A 25,977-nucleotide genomic window follows, 5' to 3' on the forward strand; every position below is an offset into this window, starting at 1 on the left:
TCTGGAACGGACTCACTAGTCTTTATTGATGATGTAACTCGTGATGGTAGCAGCAGAGTGAAAAAGTCTAAAAAACGTTTTGTCTGGCAATTTACAGAATAATGCATCCAAACTAATAAGGAGAAGCTTCATCATGCAACAAGACAATGACCCAAAACACACTGCCAACACAACACAGGACTCCATCAAGGGGAAAGGGGGGGAAGTCAATCACCAGACCTTAACCCAATAGAGCTTTTTACCTCCTGAAGAGGAAACTGAAGGGAGAAAACCCCAGAAACATATAAGAACTGAAAGAGGCTGCAGTAAAGGCATGGAAAAGCATTTCAAATGAAGAATGCAACAGTCTGGTGAAGTCCATGGGTCGCAGGCTTGATGCAGTTATCGCAAGTAAGGTTTATGCCACCAAATATTAAATGTTATTCACTTTAAGTTAATTTAATAATGTCTGTACCAATTCTTTTGCTCACTTGAAAAATTGGGTGGGTTCAAACAAAAGGTGCTCTATCCTGAGTTGTTTAACACATCGAAATACCATGAAATAAAAGCTGGAATTCTGAACTTTGGTCTCATAGTCATGTTTTGATCTGAAACCCAAATGTCTTCAGTATACAACAAAAACAAAGGAATTGAAATTGCCGTTCAATACTTTTGGAAGTGATAATTTATATATAAAACTCTTCCTCACCCTCCGCGGGCGGTCTCTTTTTTCCTCCAAGCTCTGGTCCTCTACCAGAGGCCTGGGAGCTTGAGGGTTATATATATATATAATACATCCCATTAATTTTCCCATACACACTATGGAACTTCTTGTTGATGATGTCCAAGGTTTTTCTCAGAACATGCTTCACTGATAATGTCATCAGTGTTCCAATTAGAAAAAGAACAAAAATATACAACTGGCCCTCACAGAGCATGATTTGTCACAAGGTTGCAATATTTTAATAATTATTTGACAATTAATATCATTGTTATTTTAAATGCTAAAGGTATGTTTTGATTATCAGTGAATCTAATAGTGTACATAAAATCAATGTAACACTACAACATAGGGTGAAAATCACAATATGGTGTAAATGAGCTGCTTGGCAGAGGTCTGCGCTCTCTGAGTGCTTTTCTAGTTTTTGGTATTAAATCTTGATACGATTTCTTTGCACCCAATAAGAGCCGGAGATTGGCACCGGCAGACCCCCGCGACCCTGACAATCAGGAATAAGTGGGTCTGAAAATGGATGGATGGATGGATGGATGGGTTTCCTTGCGTACAGTAAATTTAACACATCATGTAGAAACTTAAAAAGGAAAAGATGAAATCTTCCACAATTGGAACCTGATCTATTTTCCACAAAGACATCGGTTTTGTCAAAATGCACAATTCTTTTTTCAAATAACACCAATGATTTAAATTCAAAATAAAAAAAACTAAAGTAAATAAAAGTATAGTTAATTTATGACCTCTAAAACTCAAAATAATGGTCATTTAATGTATTTTTTGCCGCCGTGCATTACATTTAGTTTAGTTGGTTGGTTGGCTATGATGTGAGGCATTTAATTTTTAGTAGTTTCACAATGTCCATTGATCATTTTAAAACAAACAATAAAATTATTTACTCAGTAACAGTTGGGTGTAGAATAGTAACTAATTACTTTACATCTTTTAAAACATACTTAAGTACAAGTAAAATTACTGATTTAGAAAGATGTTCAAAAAAGTACAAGTACCCATAAAATCAACTAAATTACAGTAACGTGAGTACTTGTAATCTGTTACTTTCACCTCTGACTATTACTAATGCTACTATAATTTATTATATATATGATATAGTAATAATCATAAAAGGAATTTACACAACAAACTTGAGGAAAATATTTAATATTGAGGTGAATAACTGCACCTTTTGTCAGAATCAGAAGTACTTTATTTATGAAGAGGATATTGAAAATTGTGATATTATTTTAATGTAATGTGACACACGCATTCTGGACTAATATGCAGAGCTGGCTGCGGTCTAGTGAGTTTTACTTAGGTTTATTAGGAGAACACTTATTAATTTGAAAACATTAGTGAGACATGCTATCTCTGCCCTGACCTGGATATGAACCAAGCTTCAAAAATAAAGCAAGGGCTACGAAATGCATTAAATAATGATTGCTAGTGAAGCGCAGCAGCCTTTCTTATTGTCCCAGGTGCCTGAGTTGTCTTTAGGCTGCCAAATTTCATCAGGAAAAACCTTAAACAACATCCAGTGTCAACACATTTATTTCTACTTGTGGACTTGATTGAAGCCGAGTAAGATTCTTCAGGCTTGTTTTTACAGAACATACTAAATTGATGTTCACAAACAGCCATAACTTATACACATTTACAAAAAAGTGAACAAAAACACTAATTGTTTTTTTCAATTATTTTTATTTCCAACTTAAAAATACACATATCTATCGGTTCCATACTTTCATCCATTAGTCACATTATTTTTTAACATTGAAAATAACAAAGAAAGATTAAAATACACTTTTAAAAATACAAACACTATCAGTCACATATTTTCAAGTGTATTCAGTCAGCATACCAGCAGCTCAGGGAAATGCATTATATTGTAAGTGCTCAAAAACAGATTTTAAACCAAAGATGCAGGAACATATTTCACAAGTTTGCTACATTCATGAGGAATAAAAACCTTTTCATGGGAAGATCTGAATTGGAAATATTAACCAAATCCAAGAATGCATGCAAAAAATGGTGGGTTATCCATATTAACTAACAAATTTAGTGATATTGAACACAGGAAAACATATATGTTGTATATGACTGACAGACTGCCAGCAGTGCCCATTTAATATTAACCTGGCTCCTTAAGTTTGCTCAAAAGACCCAATGAGAGCATCTTCTTCATAATCCTTATGTTTGCAGAAAGAATTGAGCAGAAGGAAAAGTTGGTAGCCACCAAAACGCCACAAACCACCATTCTCAGCCAATAGCAAAATTCAATTGTAATAGCTGGGTTTAAACCAATAGACATTTGACATTTTTACAATAAAATACAACAAATTGAAATACAAGAATTGGAATAGGATTATATAACAACAGTACTTTATACCTAAATACATTTGTATTCAGAAAGAATATGTGGTTTAGTTACTCTTTAAGCGTGATAGGTGCCTGCGTTGGCAGGCAGAGTGAATCGGGAAGGGTGGGGGGGGGCGGGGGGTTGGTGATTTAGGAAGGGATTGTGTGGGTGATTAACCACAGGTGTAGTGCATTGTGATCAATCACATACGTTTTAGGAGCGACTGGAACTTGAGTGCCACAGGCATTCCGATGCCACTCCTAGAGGAACAAGAAAGCTACACAACAAAAGACTGTAAACAATTTGACAATAAAAGCCACAAACTCTGCACACACCACTCTATGTGCCATGTATCAGAAACGTTACCTGGACAGTAGTCTTGCATGCTTCTGAGTGAGGTCTAACATGTAAAACAAGACTACATTTGCTCCCTGTGTTAGTTTACCAGATAGAACTACATTCCCAGTGTTCATTAGGTCAAGTTTAAAAAACAACTCCCAGCCATAATAATAAGGAAACAGTTCAGTTTGAAACAATGTGGAATGCTGCTTTAAAAGAAAGCATTAAAGTCTTTAACTTGAATCTTGCAAAGCTACAGAAAATGTTTGAAAATCTTTGAGGTGAAGCTCTTGAAGCACAGGCTGTTTTACAGTGATGCAGACAACACTGCACTATAACACATACTTTAATCTCATCTGCAGCAGCATCTCCTTCATTAACTTTAGTCTAGTGGAGACAGTGGAGTGGAAGCAGCATACTGGGATTGTTTTCAGTCCCATTGGTGTGTGAATGGGTGAATGATTTGATATTGTAACGTGCTTTGGGACTACTTCAAAATAGGCATAAAAGCGCGATATAAATCAAGTCTATTTACCATTCTAACATGAGATGAGAATAGTTTCCAGACTAAGGGTTAGTCCTTCCCTCTGCCATCACTAAATCAAACCTTACATGTCTGTCAATACTGACACCAAACAAATCCATTTGAAACCCTTTCCCTTACCCTCTGTGTTTAATGTAAACCTTGTTCCTGCTTTTGCCTTCGTAATACTGCACTACTGCAACACATTCTTCAATAAAACTAGAGCAAACCTAAACAAAGCTGCCAAGATCTTAATGAGAGTGAATAAATATGAAATGGTCCCTCACTTTCATTGCAGGTTCTCTCTTTGCTACACAGTTGAAACTAAGTCCACTGACTTATGAATTTATCCACAGGAATCTGCAGACCACTATAATAGCAGTTTTCCCAAAACCATTAAGGTGCTTTCAAAATAATTTTAGTACCAAAATCTATTCTAATGAATTTAAGCCTTTTTCCTGTTCTTCTTCCACACATACAGTAGTCACAGTCCTTCAACAGCATCTCTTACACTGACCCAAACTCAGACATCCATGCTTCATATTTCTCCAAGTCTGCGACAGACACAGACTTTGAAATCTTCTTCAATGTGAGCGTGAAGTCCTCCATAGTCACAGGCATCTGCAGCTCCTCTTTGGACAGAGCTCGGATCTCCTCTGGGCTGAGGCCATGGATTCGCCTGCGCATCGCCATCATAGACACGTCCCTGATAAGAAAATACCATTTAGTTGAAATGAAGAAACATTCTGGTAGGTAGGTAGGTTCAGGAAACATAAATTAATCAAGGCAGGAATTTCATTTTATGTTTCTTACTTTGAAGGAGTTTATTTGTGCATGTTAACAAGACAAAACCCAAGTGTCTTCATAGTGTTAGCTGAGCTCTGTGGTCAACTAACTAATAAAAGGTCATATAGGGCTGGACGATATGAACCAAACATCATATCTCGATATTTTTTCTCAAAATGGCAATATAGGATATAAACCTCAATATTTTTAACACAATAAAGTCTGACCAGAAAGACAATTCTGGGTAGGGCTGGTCGGTATACCGGTTCCTACCAAATACCCGTATATATTTTTAATATACCGCTGTACCGGTGTATTTGATGACACAACTTTTGGAAAGCTACGCTGCATCGCGTTTCAGACCGGACCCTTTTTAACTTTGCACTTCTAAAGAGGAAGATAAACAGTAGAGCTCTGGTGTTAGTTGCGGTGTAAATCATACGTGTGAATGGATAGGAAAGACACAATTGAAAGCTCTGAAGCTGCATGTGAGCATGTGCCTGCATGCGCATGCCTCTGCTACAGGAGAACAACACTCATGGACACAGAGGCATGGTTAGCATGTCGGCAGAAAAACACAAAAAAGAGAGCAAAGGATCGCAATTTGTAATTCCTATGACGCGGAAATAAGTCCTGGTGGAGCTGCAAACAAAACACTACTTTATTCACCATAAGAAACCACCACACCATTGAGTTTGCAGCATTTAAAGCTAGAAATCAAGCTAATGCTAAAGCTAAGCTAGCACGGCAAAGAGCCATTGGGCTGCTGTTGCAAACTTGTATCACTACTAGTGTGAAATTATTCTACAATATTATTCACTCATCATGACAGTAAAATAGTCAATCTACTGCAGTAATTTATCTCTCAACCAGTAGAAAATGCTGTGAACACCTGATTATGCATGAAAAAAAAATACCGTCATATACCGTGAAGCAGAATTTTGAAAAATACCATAATATACATTTTTGGTCATATCACCCAGCCCTAATTGTGGGTTAAATTTGTTGATGAAAAATACCACACAGGTACATTTACTAACAAACAGCTGCACAATATGTGCCACCTTTGTCTTCTTCGCCACTAAGGGACAGCACGTGTGAGTAAGTGAGTAAGTTTTATAGTGTGGCTTGTTTAGGGGAAGGTCTGGGTTAGGACGCACTCAGAAATCCATCTAACTGAGCTTTTCATGCTGTTCTGACAAGTAGTGAAAGCAACGACTCCTAAAACAAGCATTCTAATACAAAATAATAGTTTTTTGCTTTAACAAAAAAAATAATAATTACTTATTTTGTAGTGTGGAATGTTAGAAAAGGCTTGATCAAGTGATGTTACTCAAACAGAGAACAATAGTCAGCAACAGTAGGTATGAGAAAAACTGACCCATTTATTATTAACCAATTGATTACATACATTTTAACCTTCTAAATAATATCTACAGTATTCTACAATTGAATAAATTAAAAAATGAACTGGGGAAAAAAATAAATATATCAGAAAATCCGGAAATCTGAATCAGATATCCGATATTCATTTTCAGGCTAATATCGGGACACCCCTATCTCTTGAATCACTGCTTTTCTTTGACTTTTAAGGTGTGAAATTTAAAATAACTGCCAGAGACATCTCACAAACTAACAGGTGTCATCATCAGAAGACAGGAGGACACCAAGTCTTATTTTTAAATGTCTCTCATGTTGTGACTGATTATCAGTGAAAGGAAAACAGGAGATGGAAAGAGATAATGGATCAGTAGTGGATGCGTCTGGTCACATGGTACAAACACACCCACCTGCACACGTTGGTAATGTCTGCTCCAGAGTATCCATCAATCTTCTCTGCGATTAGATCCAGGTCCACGTCATCAGCCACCTCCACCTCCTTCAAATTGATCTTTAAAAGCTCTACGCGTCCTACAGCTACGCACAGACACAGACACACGTTAGCTGCTGCTGTTCTTCTGTTGTATTGTCAGCGTGAGGCTGGCAGGGTTACCTGTTGGTAGGGGGATGTAGATTCGTTTTTCGAGGCGCCTCCTCAACGCCTCGTCGATGTCCCACGGAAAGTTGGTGGCGGCAAGGACCATCACCATTTTGGAGGGGTCGTCATTCTCCAGGGCGCCACCTACACCTGCTCGTAAAATCACACAGGGCTACACTTTAAAAATCCAAACATGATTGATGGTCCAGCAGCAGCAGCAGCATCTCTATTTTCTGGGATTAAGATTTTGCACAAGGGCCCAGTTCTTCTGATTGTGTTGGGATATTGAACTGGCAACCATCCAGCCACAGACCAACTTCTCAAATCAATACAATCCCAGAAACACCTATGGGTACTTTAACACTGGCTTAGTCCAGGACACTGCCCGAATGGGCGGCGGGCAGATGATAATTTTATCACCTTGGTTTGGCTCGGTTTGCATTCAGGGACTTATACTACAAAGCTAGATAATTATATCCAGGATTTATCTCCGTTAGTGGGCTTCACCTAACCAAACATTCTCCATCAGACAGAAGCTGTCCTATGAATCTTCATGAATGTTACAACTCGCCAAGTCAAGCGAGTTGATTTCAGCCTGGCTACGTGCACGCTCTTGTGACAGAGGTGGAGATAACAGTGTCAGACCACTTAGGGCTGGGCAATATGGCCTTTTTTTTTTTTTTTTTAAGGATTTTTTGGGCTCTAGTGGCCTTTATATGACAGTTGCTTGAGAGGAAAGGGATCAGAGAGAGCAGGGAATGACACGCAGCAAAGGGTCCCAGGCCGGGAATCGAACCTGGACCGGCTGCAGGTGAGGAACTACAGCCTCCGTACATGGGGCGGGCGCTCAACCCACTGAGCTACACACCACCCCTGATAGAATTAAAATCCATAGTTCAGACCAAACACAACAGTTTCACTTTTGCCTTGTCTGTGGCTCTGATGCTGCGTTTATACAGCTCAGCCTATCACGAGGTGGACAATATTTGTATTTTATATTATCTTACAGGACTGAAGCTCTCTGCATCACCACAAAATACATGAATTAATTAACTGATTTATTTATTTATCAGTCTGAAAGCGTCCAACGCACACAGGTTTTATAAGATAACTAATGTACGTCAGACGATCAGATATAAATCTATACAGTATGTTTCCTATAGGATGTCATTGGGTAAATTAAAGGATAAATATTCTCTCTCCTGTCAGATGTCAGATTAGATCCACACAGAGACGTGTTCTCTGAATGATCGTCCTTCTATTGGACAGGTTGTTTTCTAAGAGCTCTGATTGGTCAAGAGGTGAGACATTAGTACTCGCTCAGATCCTAGCAAGAACAAAACCTGTTCCTGACCAGGTTAGTCGTTCAGCCTAAGTTACCATGGTGATTTAGCCCCGTAAGATGTTAGCTAGCTTCGTAGAGTGCAACTTCTGACCTGCTCCAAACAGCCTCTGGTGCAGTTAAATGAGCTCACCGCTTGACGGCATCGTGACTTGAGTAGCGATCTCTCTAGTCGGACAAACAGAAAACCGAAGAAGAGGCTTTCAACAATGGTTCAAAACGAGCGCTTAAGAGTGCACAGAGACTTCTGCCTTCTCTGTTTGTTCTTCACAACATCTAACAATGGTGCAACAAGTTGCAGTGCTTTTGGTGGTTTTGAAGCCCAGTTTTGCACCGTGCCATGCTCTCTACTTCATACTTCCTGTGTTTGATCCGCTCCTAATCAAGGGTTCCAACACTTTTTTCACAATGATTTTTCAAAACTTTTGAAAAATATTTTACCAAATTTCCATTACTTAATTTTGAACCACTAAGATCTATTCAAGACCACTAAAGCGCAAAAAAACAGAGGTCTGGCAGTGCACCATGGTTGGTAGCAAAAATGTGTCCATAACTTATCTATCATATAACATCGTACAATGGCGCCATTGCCTTTGACACCCATTTTGCAATATTTTTAAAATATCAATGCTATTGAATGTAACATTAATCAACTACTAAGTGCCACCATGTTTAATTATAAGCTTACAATTTCAATTTGTAGACGCATTTATTAAAAGCAATGTACAACACATGGTGTGTACATTGCGCCCCATAGTAATAGCAAAGGTTTGATTTTAAACATTAAAATAAATAAGCTATATTTCCAAAACAGTTAAATTACTCCATGACTTTCAAGGCTGGAAAAAAATGTATTTTAACTTTCCAGAAATTTCATGACCGTGGGGACCCTGCTATATGCTCTTGGCTTAGAATGGAAATATTCTGTGACGGACAAAAACAATTGCTCTAGAGACGGACTACCCACTCAAATGAATCCTAGAGCGTTTTAACTGCTTTAGGAGCAGTCGGTGTGAACACACCCTTAGAAAGTCACGTCATATTTCAGGTGTACCAACCGTCCATCTGAATCAGAAGCTCAGACTTGACTCTTCGACTGGCTTCATGTTCATCTGAAGTTCCCCTCCTGCCACAGATCGAGTCGATCTCATCTATGAAAATGGTTGTTGGTGCATAAAATCGAGCCTGGAAAAAAAAAAAATAAATAAATTAAAATTAAAAAACATTAGGGATTTTCTTTAGACCTTACAGTAACAGAAATGTGAACAGTCTATATTTCAAGACCAGAAAAGAGGAAACAGAATAATGATACGTGTAATATCTAACATACGGAAGCCCTAAAAAGCCATGCTTTCATAAAATTTGTTCCCTCCGTTTTCCCGTGATAACGACTTAATTTTCTCGAGATAACGAGACTGTTTTCTCGTGATAACAGGATAATTTTCTCGAGATCTTGAGATAACGACACAAAAGTGTAGTAATATAAATAATTGCAGGAAACATCATTCAGTGTAACAATGTCCGAGGAGCAGGAGCATTTAGATCACCGCATCAGGACTTCAGTAAAGTTAAAAAAGACCCAAATCATGTCTCATTCTAACCGTTATGAGATAGCCAATGAGCTCCAAGCTGCAACAAGCTGATCTTCAATACAATTATTGATCATTTCAGCAAGGAAACTCCCATTGTTTCCAATGAGCAGCTGACGCTGAAACATTGCGCAGGGACCGTCAACAAAGTGCAACCACCGACAAAAAAAATATTGAATATTTTTTAATAAGACTGTGATCATGCATATCAACGTGACCAAATTTACTGCGGACGTTGATGGTCTTCATTTGGTCATAATACAACTCTTATTTAGATAAAATAACCTTTTGCATATTTTTGATTAAATGTATATTATATTGATTATTTTAATTTTTTTTTAATTTTCAATAACTTTGTCAAAAATACATTTACAAAATGAGAGGAAAAACACTGATGATTTTTATTTAAATACTACAAAACTTATTTCTATATTTTATTTCTTATACCTAAAACTGGTATTTGGTGTCAATGAGTCTAAACCCAGTATGAGGTTATTCTACAGCCCTGTAGTGTATATAAGAACATTCAATACAGATTATCTGTGGTTTCCAGGTTTCTCTTTGGTTTTTTGTAGAAGCTATTGAAATAAATAATGCAAAATTGAGTAAAAATCGACTTTTTTATTATTATTTCTTTCCTGTAGTATATATAAGAACACCCTATGAAGATTATCTGTTGTTTTCATGTTTTTCCTGTGTTTTTTGTAGAATCTATTGAAAAAAATATTGTAATATTTAAATAAAAATCATCAAAGTGTCTCATAACGGTTAGAATGAGACATTATTCTTTCTAACTTTACTGAAGTCCTGATGCAGTGATTTTTATGCTCCTACTCCTCTGACATTGTTACACTGAATGATGTCGATTCACACGGTACAACACATATAGTATGGGATATCACACCCCCGCGTGGTCTACTGAAGAAAACTCTAATCACGCCTTTTAAGGCAGATGATCTGTGATGACGTACGGCTCCGCCTGCCTCATAAATATGCTGTCATCACAGTCATCCTTCAGTTGTTACGCTCTTCACCTCGCTAAGAATACCTCTACCGAGTGGAGCTAACAAGCTCCTGCTCGTTAGCTCTGTCTCTGCCTTGACTACTGCCTACCTAGAATTAGTTTAACTGCCCCTGTTGGTGTTAGCAACTGCTGCTGCTGCCCGCGGAGCGCTAATTCTGTCTCCAAGCTTCAGTGTTTCAAAATGAGCACGAAGGCTAAAGCAAAGAAGTCTTCTGTTCACCCTTGTGCGACTTCTCCTTGCATGATAAGGACCAACACGAAGCAATGTTGTGTCTGCCTGGGGATAATCCACGCCAGGAGAGCGTTGAAGCAGCCCGAGTCCAGTGGGTTTTGTCGCCAGCTTCGGCATTCAACCCTGGAAAAGGGGGACACTTTCGTGGATAAAGTTCTGGGAAAGGTTGCAGTCAAACAGCACGACCCTCTCCTAACCGAGTCTAGGGACTCGACTTTGTCCGAGTCTGATGATGAGGAGCCTGTGGTCGAAGTCCCCGCTACTAGCTGGGCTGACCACATGGAGTTCTCCGGGGGCTCTAACCTCCCTCTGATAGGGCTAAACGCTGACCATGAGGGCGATGACATACTGGACATTGGTCTGGATGTTCATGGTTTGTCGGAGCATGAGCTGGATGCATTGTCACCTGGGGAATGTGCCGCTGTTGCTGCGCCGGTTAACCAGGACAACACATCTTTCAACTCTCTGTGCCGCCGTGCAGCTGAGAGACTGGAAGTGGAGTGGCCCTCTCCTTCCCCAGGTTAAAAAACCATCACGAGTTATGGAATTTTTCCGCCGTCCTGAGCCTATGACGGTTAAGAATAGCCTGCCCATGTTCCCTGATTTTATCTGGGAGTTAAAATCGACATGGAACAAACCACTGTCTACCCACGTCACGTTATCTAGACAGTATCTAGATTTAGATGGAGCAGAAAAGACTGAGGCCGCTCCCCCCCAGTACGCTAGAGGGCAGCAGCACTCCACCCACCGTGCTACAGCTCAGTCTGCTTGCTGCCCACTCTTCCCTTGGGTAGAGAGTACTGTTGCTATGGGCTACTGGTTATAGTTCCGAGTCAGACCTCCACCTTCACTTCCTTGATAAAAGAAAAGGTGGTAAAGAAAGAGGCAGCAGCAGCGGTAATGAGGGAGGAAATACACATGCTTTTGAGCAAGAAAGCAGTGAGAGTGGTAGATGCTTCGGAGATGAACAAAGGTTGGTACAGATGATATTTCATTACTCCGCAGAAAGAGGGGGGACTCCATCCTATTTTAGACCTCTGAGTGTTGAACAAGTATCTGCGGACCTACAGGTTCAAGATGCTAACTCAGAGCAGTTTTCTTTCCTCTGTCTGGGAATATGCTCTTTAACCGGCCGAGCACGTCTGTCGGAGGGCAGGGTGGCCACGTTCCACCACTGCCTCGATCAATTTCAATTGGGATGCAAACGGCGTTTCCGGTTAGTCCTGCAGCTATTGGGCGTGATGGCGTCTATGATTGCTGTATTGCCGCTCGGGCTGTTAAAGATGCGTGCTTTTCTCGCTCACACCGGCTGTGTCCACAACATCCCCTCCACCGAATGTTGATAATAACTCAGTCTTGTATGATGGCTCTCCACCATTGGAGGGAACCTGGGTTACTAAGCTCCGATAGGGAGGGTGTGCTTTCACAAATTCGTGACCACAGATGCCTTCCTGATGGGATGGGGGCTCTGTGCGATGGAGCAGCAGTGAGAGGACTCTGGACTCAGTACAGAGTAGGCTTCACATAAATTATCTGGAGTTGCTAGCAGCCTTCTTGGCCCTGAAGTATTTTCGCTCTGTGCTAGCAGACCAACATGTTCTGATCAGGACGGACAACACCACAGTGGTCTCTTACATAAACAGGCAGGGGGGACATGATCACTTCCCCTGCTAAAACTGTCTCACTCTCTGTTGATGTGGTGTATATTTTCTGTCTTTGCGAGCTACTCATGTTCCAGGACGCCTGGACCTGGGGGCAGACCTTCTCTCCAGAGGGGGTCCCCTTGTGAGAGAGTGGAGATTGCACCCTGTGGTGGTGGCTCAGATATGGGTTCACTTTGGCAGGGCGGAGGTGGACCTCTTTGCTTCCAGGGCAAATGCCCGCTGCCCCCTGTTCTTTTCCATAACAGACCGCATTGCACCTCTGGGGAGGGATGTGCTAGCGCACCCATGGCCCAACACGCTCCTGTATGCGTTTCCCCCAGTGGAAATGATGCCTGTGTTGGAGTGAGTGCGTCGCCAGGGTCTGTCCATGATTGTGGTGGCCCCTCGGTGGCCTGCAAAATCATGGTATGCCGAGATAATCAATCTGTTGGTCGCGGAGCCGTGGCAGCTTCCTCTAGGCATACCTCCTCTCGCAGGCAGGCAGAGAAGTTGTGCATCCACGTCCGGAATTGTGGCAGCTACATGCCTACCTGTTGAAAGGTCAAATTTAATGGCTCAGGGTCTGCCCCCAAGTATGGTGGCAACAATCCTGAGTGCAAGGTCATCATCCACTCGTGGCTTATGTGCCTATAAATGGCGAGCATTCGACCAATGGCGTCAGGACCGAGATGTACTACCATTGCAGTGTTCAATTATCTTGAGATCTCAAGATAATTATCCTGTTATCACAGGAAAACAAAGTCTCGTTATCTCGAGAAAATTAAGTCGTGATCACGGGAAAATGGAGGAAAAAAATGTATGAAAAGCATGGCCCTTTAGGGCTTCCGTAGTAATGTCTACTTAATTGCTGCTTTTATATTTTCATCAACCCCTGCCAGTTTGGAGACAACCTGGAAAAAAATAGGCTGCACATTTTAAGTTTTACAACAAATTCTTGTTTCAGACATGATGATGGCGGTCGTCTAACTAAAACTGTAGCCCAATAAGTGTCCAACCCCAGTATGCCGATTCATGCATCAGCACTTACTCTTACCATTTCAAACAGGAGACGAACAAGCTTTTCCGACTCTCCCCTGTATTTGGAGGAAAGTGTAGATGAGGACACGTTGAAGAACGTTGTCCCACATTCTGTGGCCACAGCTTTGGCTAAAAGGGTTTTCCCAGTCCCTGGTGGCCCGACCATTAACACACCCTGAAGAGAAATGTCACTCACAATGAGCATCAACTGAATATAATCCTTAAAGAAAAGTCTCCAGTCTTTATTGGCCACTATTTAAACAATTATATAGGCATTGTCTAACACTCAGAATTTGATTCATGACTGCACCTGTAAAGCTTAAGCTAACACTAAAAGTAATCACAGTAAATCAGTCTGTGTGGGAGACACACAATCCACTTAGACAAATGTGTCATAGTCCCAGTGGGTTGGATCAGACAGATTATCTATACTGAAATCAGAAGCAGACTGGACTAATCTGAATCTCAGCTAGAGCAAATTGTATTGGAACATATTCCACACTATAAATAGAAATCAAACATAAAATGTATGTTGGATCATGATAAAGTTAACATCATCTACTGTAAAAACAGAAGGTGGCCTTTTAATCATCGTGGGCTGCCTGAAGCATTGACGTCTCACATGATGAAACCCAACAACAGCTGATACAGAAACAAGCTCCTCACAGGCCATTCAGTGTCAGACTTGGCAAAGCAGTAAAACACACTGTGGGCCTAACATCACTCATCTGAATCCTTGTAAAAAACAAAATACAAAAAAATAAAAATCCTCATTGTTCACCTACATACACACATACATTTTACCATTATCGGTAGTTGTGAGGAGGAATAAATAATAAAGCAGGCGGTTGTTTTTCTGAAATGTTTTAGAACTGACGTTTAATTCCAAATAATTAACATCATTGTAATACAACTATTTCATTATATATCCTTTTAGCAAAATGTAAGTGAAAAATTGTGCATTTGTGTACCTTCCAAGGGCGACGAATGCCCTTGAAGAAGTCTGGCATCCACATAGGCAAGACCACAGCTTCTCTCAAAAGCTTCTTGGCATCCTCCAGATCAGCAATATCTTCCCTAAAATCATAAACTTGCAGCAGCAACAAAGACACACAAACAAGTTTGTAATTGTGTTCTCATACCAGTGTATGTTTGGGTTGCGGGACACAATGTCTCTCTCCAGAGAGTCGACCAAGTCGTTGTCATATCCTGTGCCATCAAACTTCTTCTGCTCTACATCACCCTGTTGCTCTCCACCACCTTTCTTTCCCTGCAAAATAAAAAAGCTGTTTTTTTTTTTTATCTTTTGGGACGGACTGTCGTTTGTTCAGCTAGAAAACAATCGCTGCAGTCTGACCTTGTCATCTTTAGTCTTTGCACCCAAACAGTCTCTGGCTCCTGGGCGGTCTGCTTTGGGTTTAGCTTGTGCCCGACCTCCTTGTCCAGCTCCTCGATGCTGCATGGCAGGGGACTCCTTCTTCTGCTGTTTAACCCCACTGTTAGGGCGCTTCAATGCAACAGGGTTTCTACATGTAAACAATGCAGGAGGAAGGGTTTAACAAGGAATACAACACTTGCTGACAAACACATTGGAAAGGTTTATTAAAAAACACAAACATAGTAAGTGCTAGATGTTATCTTTATGAAAAACAAAGTATAATGTTAGGTCCCTTCTCTGGGGCCAAATCTGGCCCTTCGGTGAATCAAAATTCCCCTCCAACTACACATGGATACAAATTTACATTCATGATGGCAGTCATTTTAAATCTAAAATTGTTAAAAGAAGTCAAAATTTTTCCAAAATGCTGCAATTTTCTAGGCTTTACACTGATCTTATCAGCTATATTGGATTGACCGATATTTTGCATTTTATACAATAAATGTGATCTTCTGTAATGTCTTAATTCCCCAATCCAATCAATGACATCATTGTTGTGATGAAACTTTCTGTAGATGCTCCAACTGCATTGTTTTATTGTCTATTTTACGTACACCAAAGAGTTGTTTGCTTTACGTGACATGGCTTTATCTCACTCACATTTGTGCACAAAGGTGAAAATCTATGAGCCAACGGCCGATATGTCAATCGGTTGGAGCGGAGCGACTGAGCACCGGACTTCTTCCCCAGTCATGGCACGTTAAAAGAGAAAGTCCTAGAGCGGAGCAACGCGCTCCAGTTTACTTTCGCTTTCATAATTGCCACCTCAGTCCGGTTCAGGGTGATGGTGGACACAGAAGTGTGTGTGTGTGTGTGCCTCACTTCCGCTGTGCACCTGTAAATATGGACTATAAGCTACAGCATGTTTTGCGTTGCCACTATCAGGAAATATGTCTTTGCTCCTCATGCTAATGCTGACAGAGCTTCATGTAGTTCCAGTGTGGTCTGCCTCCACAGCTTAACGTCCAACTCTCTTGTAGTCAACACAGCTCGCTGTTCAGGGGACCAAATTGAATGGTTTTCAAGTGCTGGAGTGTAGCTCACATTTACATCTGCCATGTTTTTTTTGCAAGTGCTCAGTCTGCATCGCATTTTAAAAAGTGGAGCCGTGATGCTCTTGTGCGTGGAACGTTATGTTCAAGTCCTGCATGGAAATTCTTCAACTCTTCCATTCCCTCACAGTCACATCGCTGCGTTTAGGTCCAGAAACATGGTATTGTTTGATTTTCTGCGAATCTGTATCAGGGAGTACCGAAGGAATTCGGTCGGTACCTTAAAAAACAACCTGAATTCACATGATCAAATCAGTGATCGTGTTTTATAAATTCAGTGATCGGTGATAGGCCCAAAAATCCTGATCGTGTAAAGCCTACAAATTTCCCTAAAATTATTCTACAAAATGTCCCCAAAATGAATCAAAATTTCACAAAATCAAAGATTTTTTTTTAATGCCATTTATACCTGTGGGTGCAAACTAGGGCACATTAATGTTGAAATTGATCTTTTTTAGCCCAAAATCTGTGACTCACTTGATCTCAAACTGGTCCACATTTGGCCCCTGAACTAAAGGGTGTTTGACATCCTTGATTAAGTGTCAGGTAAGCAACTAACAATAAGTCTGCTCTCTGAAAACTGACCATTAGGAAATATATTCTAAGATGATAATGATAATGATAAACATCGACATAGCAAGACTTTTTATTCACTAGTAACATGCAGCTTTGTGGATTTTAGTATTCCTAATGGGATCACTGACCTGTGTTCTGCAGGGATGGGAGGGGGCCACACAGCAGGGTCAGCAGGTCTCTCCAATGGACTTGGGGTGAGGATATCAGCAGGCCTGTCCGTCTTGAAGCTCTCAAGTGTTGCCGCGATGCCTTTTACTTGGTCGTACTCTTCAGTCAGCTCCTGTCTAACCTGTTCAATGACACAAAAAGTCAATGATTGTTGCATCACAAAATACACGACTGCTGTTATACCAGGGGTGTATTCCATAAAGGAGGGTTAACAAACTCTGAGTCTATCCATAAACTCTGGGTCAACATACCCAGCGATGGAAAACTCTGGGTATCTGATTCCATTACAGATGGTATGAAGTGGGTTAATCAACCCTGAGTGTGTAAACCTTGGGTTACTTACGTGCACGCGCGAGATAAAAAGCCATCATCTGTGGAGCAAAGAATACACAAACTACCATAACAACCACCCGGAAGAGAATGAAATAAGTTGGTGTTTGTAGAATATGAGCCTTTTATAAAGGTGTTCACACAGACCGCCACTTAAGCAACTAATCTTTTAAATCGCCCATGATTAGTCACGCTTTTTGGTCGCTTCATCACTTCAGTGACGTGACAACCATGGAATAATATGAATAATAGGTGTGTGTGGGGGCAGGGCAGCCGCAGAGGGCTGCTGCAGAGAGAGGGCTCATCACTGTAGGTTTACAGCTCTTATCATCGACAGCTTCACTGTACTTATATGGTTTAAAATGCTCAACTTATGGAGTTTCTAAAGGATGAGTTCACTTAAAATATAATTAGAATTTAAAAGGTGTATTCAAGGAGAATTCCACTTTCTTTGGCTCCAGTTAGTTGGGAAAGTGTACAGCCCTCCCGTTACAGTGGCTATGAAGACAGCGACGGCCGCTTGACGGCGCATTTATATTGATTTTTAATTTAATGTAGTCATCAGAGTCATCTTCATGTCCATAAAAAGTCATAGAAAAAATGACTGAGCATGGATTCGAACCCCCAACCTATTACCTAATGCAATGCTTCCAAGAGCGACGGCTGAACACACTGAGTAGCTTTCAAACAATGATGTCCATACATCGAGCTGTAATACAGTATGAAACCACGTAAAGTTAATGTCGAGCCTTAAATGTGTATCAATTTAAATTGACATCTCCTCCTTTACATTTGTCACAGGTTTGTATCCAGAGAACTTTACTACAGACGTCAGTCGGCGTTTTAATGCAAATCAACCTCTCAGTGTCTTCCCCTTAATGATCTGCATCCACAATGTCATAAAGAAAAAGACCGTTTGCAAAAAATTAAAAATAAAAATAACGTAAAGCAGCACATAATTTGTAATGTTGTGAGAACATCTGTGGTGTGTGATGTTACTAATGTGTGTCAAAGAGTGGCAAGGAAAGTACATTAAAGCGTTCCTTGAGAAGCGGTGCTCAGGTGGGCGGAGCCAGGTAGAAACCCAGGGTAGGGCTGCTCGATTATAGAAAAAATGATAATCACGATTACTTTAGTCATAATTGAAATCACAATTATTCAAACGATTATTTGTCAACCAAAAAGTTGTTTATTTTTTGTACAAAAAACCCAGAATATATCCTTTAAACATAAATAAAATCCTTCAAACACTAAAATCAAGTATGTTCACTTTCGCACAAAACAAAACACTTCTTGCACGTGATGTGTCTTTGCTCTATAGATCTTCATCATCAAACCCAAAGAGAATTCAACTTGCCACTTGTTTACCAAGCGTTTTTGTTGCATTTCTCCTGCCATGTTTCAAGACCACTAGCAACAACATTCCTCGTGTTGGCCTGTAGGTTAGCTTTGGTTTTAAGAGGGGCGGGGCGGAGGGGAGGAGCTTGCAAGTGCGTGGATTAAATAACTCAAAGTTAGTATTAACATGTGTGTGCCAAGCTTTATTATTTGTAGATGTCCGAAATAGTGGGTTTGTTTTGTTTAGCAAATAAAACATGTGTAAATAATAATAACTGTTTTTTTGATTGAATCGATGGGTGTAATAATCAAAATCGTAATCAAATTTCGATTAAATGAGCAGCCCTAACCCAGGGTTTCTTTGATAAAACCTGCCAGCAAGCAGGTTTAGTTCACTGACAATGTTACCACGGTAACATACTTCAAGAAGAGCAATGGGACACTCAGAGTTTCCCTCATTTGAGCCCAAATATACTCAGAGTTTGAACATAAAACGCTTTATGGAAAACCCCTCAGGTATGACAGAGTTGGATGGACTCACCTGTTGCCATCTGACTTTCAGGGCAGGGTCTCTGAGGGACTGACAGTGCTTGTTGATCTGGTGAATGACGCCCTGGTAGTACACAATGGAAGAGTCATAGTTCCCCAACAGGGCAAACTCACGACCCTTCTTGGCGTTATCAAGGATCTTCTCCAAATTCATTCTGGGTATTAGCTGAATGAGAAGAGTAGTAGAAAACAACCATGACTGCATCAAAAGTTGATAATTCAAGCCTTTGGTTTTAAAACAAATATACAATCCAGCATGCATTTCAAACACATGCACACAAAAGGTATTATAAAACTAGTTTTAATGGAACGTGGAGTTTAATCGACATCATTCAAAAGCCTCTTTCAGTGCAGCTCAGTACAAATACGAAGCCTTTCTGACATCAACAAATCAGTCAGTCAGTACGGCAAAATAAAGCAAATACATACTTTGTACAAGCAGGTAAAATCACATCAGTTAGTCACATTCAATAATATTCCTTCCCACAGCCTTAAGCCTCCCAAGGATTAGCCATCTGCTGCTATATTACTGCTATCTTATTGCTAGCTTACTGCTAGCTTATTGCTAGGCCACAGAGAGAAAACAAACAGAGCCGCCGGCAACAATAAACAATGTTTACCGCGGCTTAATCCTCACCATGTGTGGTTGAATACAAGCATGGAAATAATAAAACGATACAGCAATAGGACTAGCTTGTGCCTTTGTGTCAGTAATGTGATCAAATGCGTATTAAAAGTCACGGCGCAGGAGGTTTAAAGGTGAATTAAGCGTGTAAAGCGTTACCATGGCCAGAGACGCTGTGCTGCTTTCACGGACTCAATACAAGCTGGGAAATAGGATACACAGCTTCTTCTTCTTCTTCTTTTGTGTTTAATGGCAGTTTGCTACTTATTACAAAGAGCATTACCGCCACATACTGATTATTTTGTTCTCTGCAAAAACCTAAATAAATTCCTCACTATCTCCTTATCTTCTGCTCTAAGTATATTTATTATATTAAAGACACCAGGATACACAGCTCTGGTCATGGTTGGTATTTAGAGTTGTTCACATAAATTACCTTTGACAAACATGTCTCCCCTTTTATTGGTATTTATTATTATTATTATTATTATTATTACTTCACCCATCACTTTATATGGATAATCACATTCAGGTATTTTCATGAGAACTTAAACGTATGCATGAAATTGGTGATTATTATTTACATGATTTAAAAAATAATTTATTTATTCTTTAAAAATAAATATAATAATAATAATAATAATAATAATAATAATAATAATTAAAAAAAAAAATCGACACACAGAGAGAGAATTTATTCAATCTAATTATTTAGCTGATGTGGATGTTACTAATGCAAAATAGACTTTTGCTCCTTATTTCCATATTCCTTTTGATAGAGTATTGACTTCCTCCTTTATCTTGTATTTTTATTTTTATTTCTTAAAAGACATTTCTTTCTTTTGTGGTATGTCTTCGTTGGGTTTTCCTATCAGTGTAAATTCTTCAATTATGTTTAACAAGTTTTTTTGCTTTATTATTTCTTAGCATTTAAGGGATTTAAAAAATTTAAAATGAGTTGTAAAAGGCATTAAAATGAGGTTTGATTTTTGAGTATTTTCTGCGTATTAAACATTATTAAAGTATAATATTACTGATAATGAAATCATGGTGTGAGTATTCATTATAATATAATATTTTTTTCTGTAAATTAATTTAGTGGAGGGACTTTAGTTGAGCCAGTCATGAATATCAGACCATAGAACATGGGAAAATGTAGGTCAGGTCAGGAGAAATATTGTATTTCATTTGTTTCACCTGTAGAAGATATTTTGGAAAGCTTTTATTATAGATTCAAATAGAATTTGACTCTCATCAAAGATTGTATTTATTACTAAAATTTTCATGAGATAAGAGGGAGCCGACAACATCCAACAGACCAAATGCTTTGACAAAAATCCACCTTTAAGAATGATATATTTCTAACTGTGTGTGTGTTTTGTTTTTTGTTTGTTTCCCCACAGGAGTTAAAAACTAATATTTTCTGAACATTTATTATTATTATTATTATTTAATATTTCTTGAAAAAAAAAAAGAATTTTAAATAATGAATGTGGAAAACACGGAGTTTGGAAAAACAAAATAAAACAGAGATTGGAAAAAATAAAATAAAACGGATTTTATAGGGCCCTAGATACTACACAAAGCTGTGTAGTTACACCCCATAAAGAACCTAAGAGAATTATAGATCTTATTAAGTGAATAAACAACATTAAACAGAGTAATGTTTGAGAAGCTTTGAGAACAGAAACCTGTCAGTCACCGCAGTGTTGTTGATAAAGCAGCTCAGCCAATGCTACAGTAAACAGACTTCACACTGACCAAACACTCACCATGACGGGCTCCTGTAATCCCACTGGCTCTCGGCTTCGTTTGTTCATAAGCGAAACATGTTTAAATGGATTAAAAATAAATCAAATTGTGTGTCCAATGTGCAGTTACAGGTTTAGCAGCAACAAGATATAAACGGAGCCCTAGTTGGCACCGCCTTCTCATCTACCAGCCAATCAGAGGCTGTAGGAGGTTTCCCATAAGCCTTTGCGGCAGCAGAAACGGAGAAGTCTCCTGTCTACCGGGCCACCAGAGGGCTCTAAAGAGTCCAAAATTCCGTCCCTGATTAGTTTTGCCGTGATTTCGATGCTGCTTGTTTTGCAAACACTTTGGAGAATTCACCGTCAGTGAGAATAGTGTCTTTTGACGGTTATTAAAACATGTTATACACAGCTAACCTTTAACTCTTGTATGGCCGACAGGTCTTAACCGAGCGGAGCTTTTTGCACTTTATTTGTTTGTCGAGTTTGACTGATTTTAGATTGATTAAAAAAATACTAGTTAAAATAATATTTTTGTAATTTTTAAGATTATTTTTCTATTTCAAATTAAACACCACACATTCTCCAACAACGATATTCTATACAGTGTGTGTGTGTGTGTGTAGCAAATATCTCCCCAACGCGGTGCCTGTTTGACCTGACACTTAGTCAACGGCTTCTAAATACCCCGAGTGTGTGCATCTGTTATTTTGGAGTAATTTGGTAATTTCAAAATGTTTATTTTAATTTTATTTCACTTCAGGAACAGCAGCTTTTGACCTCAGAGGGTGAGGCGGCGCTAGCAGATGGTGCATCTGTTGAGAGACGACTTCCGGCATCCATCTTGATCACAGTTGATCTGTTTCGCTATCAGCTGCTACTTATATGTCGGAATCCACGTTAATCAATCGGCAGGGAATGTTGTAAGTTTGCTATTGCCACTTTTTATCTGTATATAATAACATATGATTCACTATTTTTTTCAGTATTGTTTGTTAAACTACGTGTTTATTGAAGATGAACCAGCTCCATGTAACCAGCAATTGTATTGTGTCACAGTTTGCTATGGCGGAAACGTGGGACGTACTAATCTGCTAAGTAAACATGCATGTTTTTCCGCGAACAACGCTCATATTTTCACCACGTAAGCAAAACAAAAGCGCGTGAGGCTTTTGCTCCGTAGCATAGCACCACACGCTGGAGTAGTCAAGTCCTTTATAGAGCACAGGGAGAATCTACACAAAGACTTTTATTAACAGCAAAGCATAACAACAAGTTAACAACAGGCCTATTATTAGGTCTCATAACATCGGTTCTGTCCGACCTGTCACCGTTTTTTTGAATTTTAGCTATAACAACCTTCTTATCTCTTACATGTCCATGCACAGCTGCCTCCACTAGCACCGTTGCAAGATGGCTGCGCTGTAGACGCGTCCCTCCACAGTATGCATTGACATTTATGTTTATAGTTAAGAAAGCTATGCTAAAGCTGAACGCATGGTGCCCGAGGTAGTCTCGCAAGAATTTGTTAGCACGCTTTGCGGCATTTCCATAAAACTACGTTTTTTTTCCAGTAGTCTGTGTGGTTAATAAATGTTGACATTTTCTATCTTTGACCTGGTTTGATTCTGGATTGATAACGGTAGTTAAAAAAACTGTTGTCAAATACTTTTCAACTTAAACTTTTGTACTTTTTCACTTTTTAACAGAATTTTAAGCAGAAACCAAGGAGTTAAACCAAGATTTAACCCTGGGAATTCCTGCACCTGGAGCAATGGTAAGCTTTATGCATTTAACATTCACTCTCTCATGCTCTAACGCACTCTCATGCTCACTAACAGTTCTCTCAACCCTCACACTACTCATAATCCAAGGGTGTTCATCCATTATTTTTGACTTTTTTGGTGATTACTTTTCAAAATTTTTATTTTAAACTAAATGCGGGTTAAACCGAAGGGGACATGCGAGGTGGGAGGAGCGTCTGAGCGGCACGCACTACTATTACTACCATTACTATTCTACAAATCACTTTTGGTTGTATCATGCCAAAAAATTGACGTGCAGAAACAGAGCGGAATTGTGAGGAAATGCGCCAGGTCACCTGAAGTCCGAAATGCCCGCCTGGCGAGCAACGCTGCACGTGAGGCAACACGCCGTGCAGCAGAAACAGGTGAAGAACAAAATAATCGGCTGGCAAGCAAAGCTGCCAGCCGTCGTGCACGTCGTCCTATACCTGGCATTTGGTCTGGAGGAGTAGGAGCAGTTTTTGAGGTTACTGTTGTAGTCGTCACTGAGGGTTCAATCAGAGCAGATCAGGATAAGAAAAGGTGATTTTACGGTGACATATAGTTGTAAAATCTATAATAATGGGATACCTGGACTTGCTGCTGCTGATGGTGTAGGTGGTGGTGGTGGTGACAGGAGACTCTTCAGTGTAAGAGCTGTAGCTGTGAAGCAAATGAAAGGAAAGAGCAGAAAGGTTTTAAAACGAGGTAACAGCATTATTATTGGCTTTATATTTCTGCTTCATGGTTATTCTTTTTATAATACACAAGTGCATGAATTACGCCCAAACTGATCCATGTTATTCCACAGCATTCATGCAAAACACAGATATAGAACAATGAAGAGGATACAGTAGATCAGACTGTGCAACAGGGAGAGGAGTGAACATGTTTACAAGGATGTGTATATTTACTTGTGGATGGAAGTCTTTGAACTCATCGTTGAACTTTCTCCTCTAAAACAACCAAACAGAAAATGAATGAATAGTGGAATAAATGTTTAACCCGCATTAAACAAACATTCAGTCTCTCTGTTCGTACAGACCAATCAATGTACATTACATTTTGAAATCACAAGATCAAAGCCTTACAAAAATATTGCATAAGTTTGATATATTACTGATTTAGTGGTTCCTGAATAGATTTATTTCTAAAGTTTTTATCCTTTCCAGACACTTTATTTGTTAATTTCCACTCTCTCTCTTAAGTACCCCCTGTAGTGTCATTACGTACCCCCATTTGAGAAACACTGGTATAGAAAGTCTGCATTAAAACCAGGTCTCATTGAGTGGAATGAGTTGATGTCACCTGGTGAGGGAAGATGATCGATCTGATGAAAGAGATTTGGTTCGATAGGAGTCAAAATCATCATCAGCCCTGTAGAGAAAACACCATACATATGTAAAATGATGGTAGAAACTAAACCTGATGTGAGTAATGATAAATATATTGAATTTAGATTAGAGTCAGAATAAACCAGCAGGTCAACATTTATAAAGAAGTGATAAACCAAGCTCAGCTCACTTGGCACCTAGATATTCTAGTTTTTATAGTCTGTTCTAACTTTTATTCTATTTGCATTTATTCTTATTTCCTAATTGTTATAACTCCATCCCCTTAAGATGTTTGCTTTTACTTATTGTACATTAGATACCTCTCTTTACTATTTAACTGTCTGCACATTTCTTGTCTATTCTGCACACCCTGAGGGATCTTACTGAATGCCAAATGTAACAAGTAATTTTCTCCATTGTGAGATCAATAAAGGATTATCTTATCTTATCTTATGAAAAACGGGAGCAAAAACAAAAGTGTTGCATTTATATTTTTGTTTTCCGTGTAGTTAAAAACTAAAAATTCTTGTTAGGGGACACAAGGTGAAGTTTGCAATTCAATAATAGAATTCAAAAATGTAATTAAATAGGAAAAAAATATAGAAAATTTAATTTTACTTGTGGTTTCACAAATCAAATCATTAGGCATGTGACTAGACGACACAGCTGCGTTGATAAATGTATGATCCTCTTCAATAAAGTTTAATGCATATTTTCTTTTCTTTATTTTTCTGTGGCATATGCCCCCCAAACCAAAACTGCGTCCCACTTTTAGGTCCCGACCTACTTGTTAAAAACATCTCTACTACAGTAAATAGTAAACAAACACTTATGTCTTCAGGCAAATTCCTCATTGACTCACCCAATGGAGGTGCTTCTCACTGACACAGTCTCAACACTGGACACAGATTTCCTTCTGCAATGACAGAACTAGTTTAGAATACATAAATAAATACTGATCAAAATATTTTATTTTAGGTTTTTTTTCTATTCGACAACAACTTGCACTAGAAATGATTGACAAGTTTGTATACAAAATATAAATATATCCAGGATGCATTTTTTTTACTGTTTCTTCTGTGCTTTTTAGATCATAATTCTATAGATTTGTGTAGCCTTTCTAAAATGTATTTACAATATAGGTGTAATAACAGAAATAAATTATTCCCTGTTTGTTTTAAGTCGCTGTGCTTTTCTGAGTGTCTCCATACCCACTAGAGTCTTCATCTTTGATCGATTTTAGAATAAGTCGGTCATAGAGTTGATCCTCAGCACTGCAAGAAGACAATTCCACAAAGGTTAGAATGAGCAGGAGTTTTAAAAAGGTCAAATCAGTCATTAATAGCAGAACAAACGTGTAAGAACTATTAGACAGTATTCTGTTTTTGATTACATTTAAAATCAAAGTCCTAACAATGGACAAAAATGTCTGTTATTAAAAGTGAAATGTTCAAAATGATGCTGAAAACC

At 39.2% G+C, this 25,977-nt stretch overlaps 1 protein-coding gene across 4 annotated transcripts; it reads right to left on the reverse strand.

Moving 5' to 3' along the window:
• Positions 1-2,424: 2,424 nt before the first annotated feature.
• LOC114454760 (katanin p60 ATPase-containing subunit A-like 1) lies at positions 2,425-23,836 on the reverse strand. Of its 4 annotated transcripts, XM_028435507.1 has the most exons (12): positions 23,765-23,836; positions 23,623-23,679; positions 19,006-19,179; positions 16,757-16,917; positions 14,920-15,088; positions 14,705-14,832; positions 14,534-14,639; positions 13,579-13,737; positions 9,095-9,221; positions 6,710-6,844; positions 6,507-6,633; positions 2,425-4,636 (listed from the first exon to the last, which is right to left on the reverse strand). In XM_028435507.1, exons 3-12 carry the CDS (start codon positions 19,165-19,167, stop codon positions 4,438-4,440), a joined length of 1,473 nt encoding a protein of 490 aa, XP_028291308.1. In that variant the 5' UTR covers positions 19,168-19,179; positions 23,623-23,679; positions 23,765-23,836; the 3' UTR covers positions 2,425-4,437. The 4 variants fall into 4 exon arrangements, with proteins under 4 accessions (XP_028291308.1, XP_028291307.1, XP_028291306.1 ...); XM_028435506.1 differs by lacking the exons at positions 23,623-23,679; positions 23,765-23,836 and adding an exon at positions 19,798-20,260; XM_028435505.1 differs by lacking the exons at positions 23,623-23,679; positions 23,765-23,836 and adding an exon at positions 19,651-19,791.
• Between the last annotated feature and the right edge of the window lie 2,141 nt (positions 23,837-25,977).

Source organism: Gouania willdenowi, chromosome 21 (genome assembly GCF_900634775.1).
Source record: "Gouania willdenowi chromosome 21, fGouWil2.1, whole genome shotgun sequence".
In the NCBI taxonomy this organism is placed as follows: Eukaryota; Metazoa; Chordata; class Actinopteri; order Blenniiformes; family Gobiesocidae; genus Gouania; species Gouania willdenowi.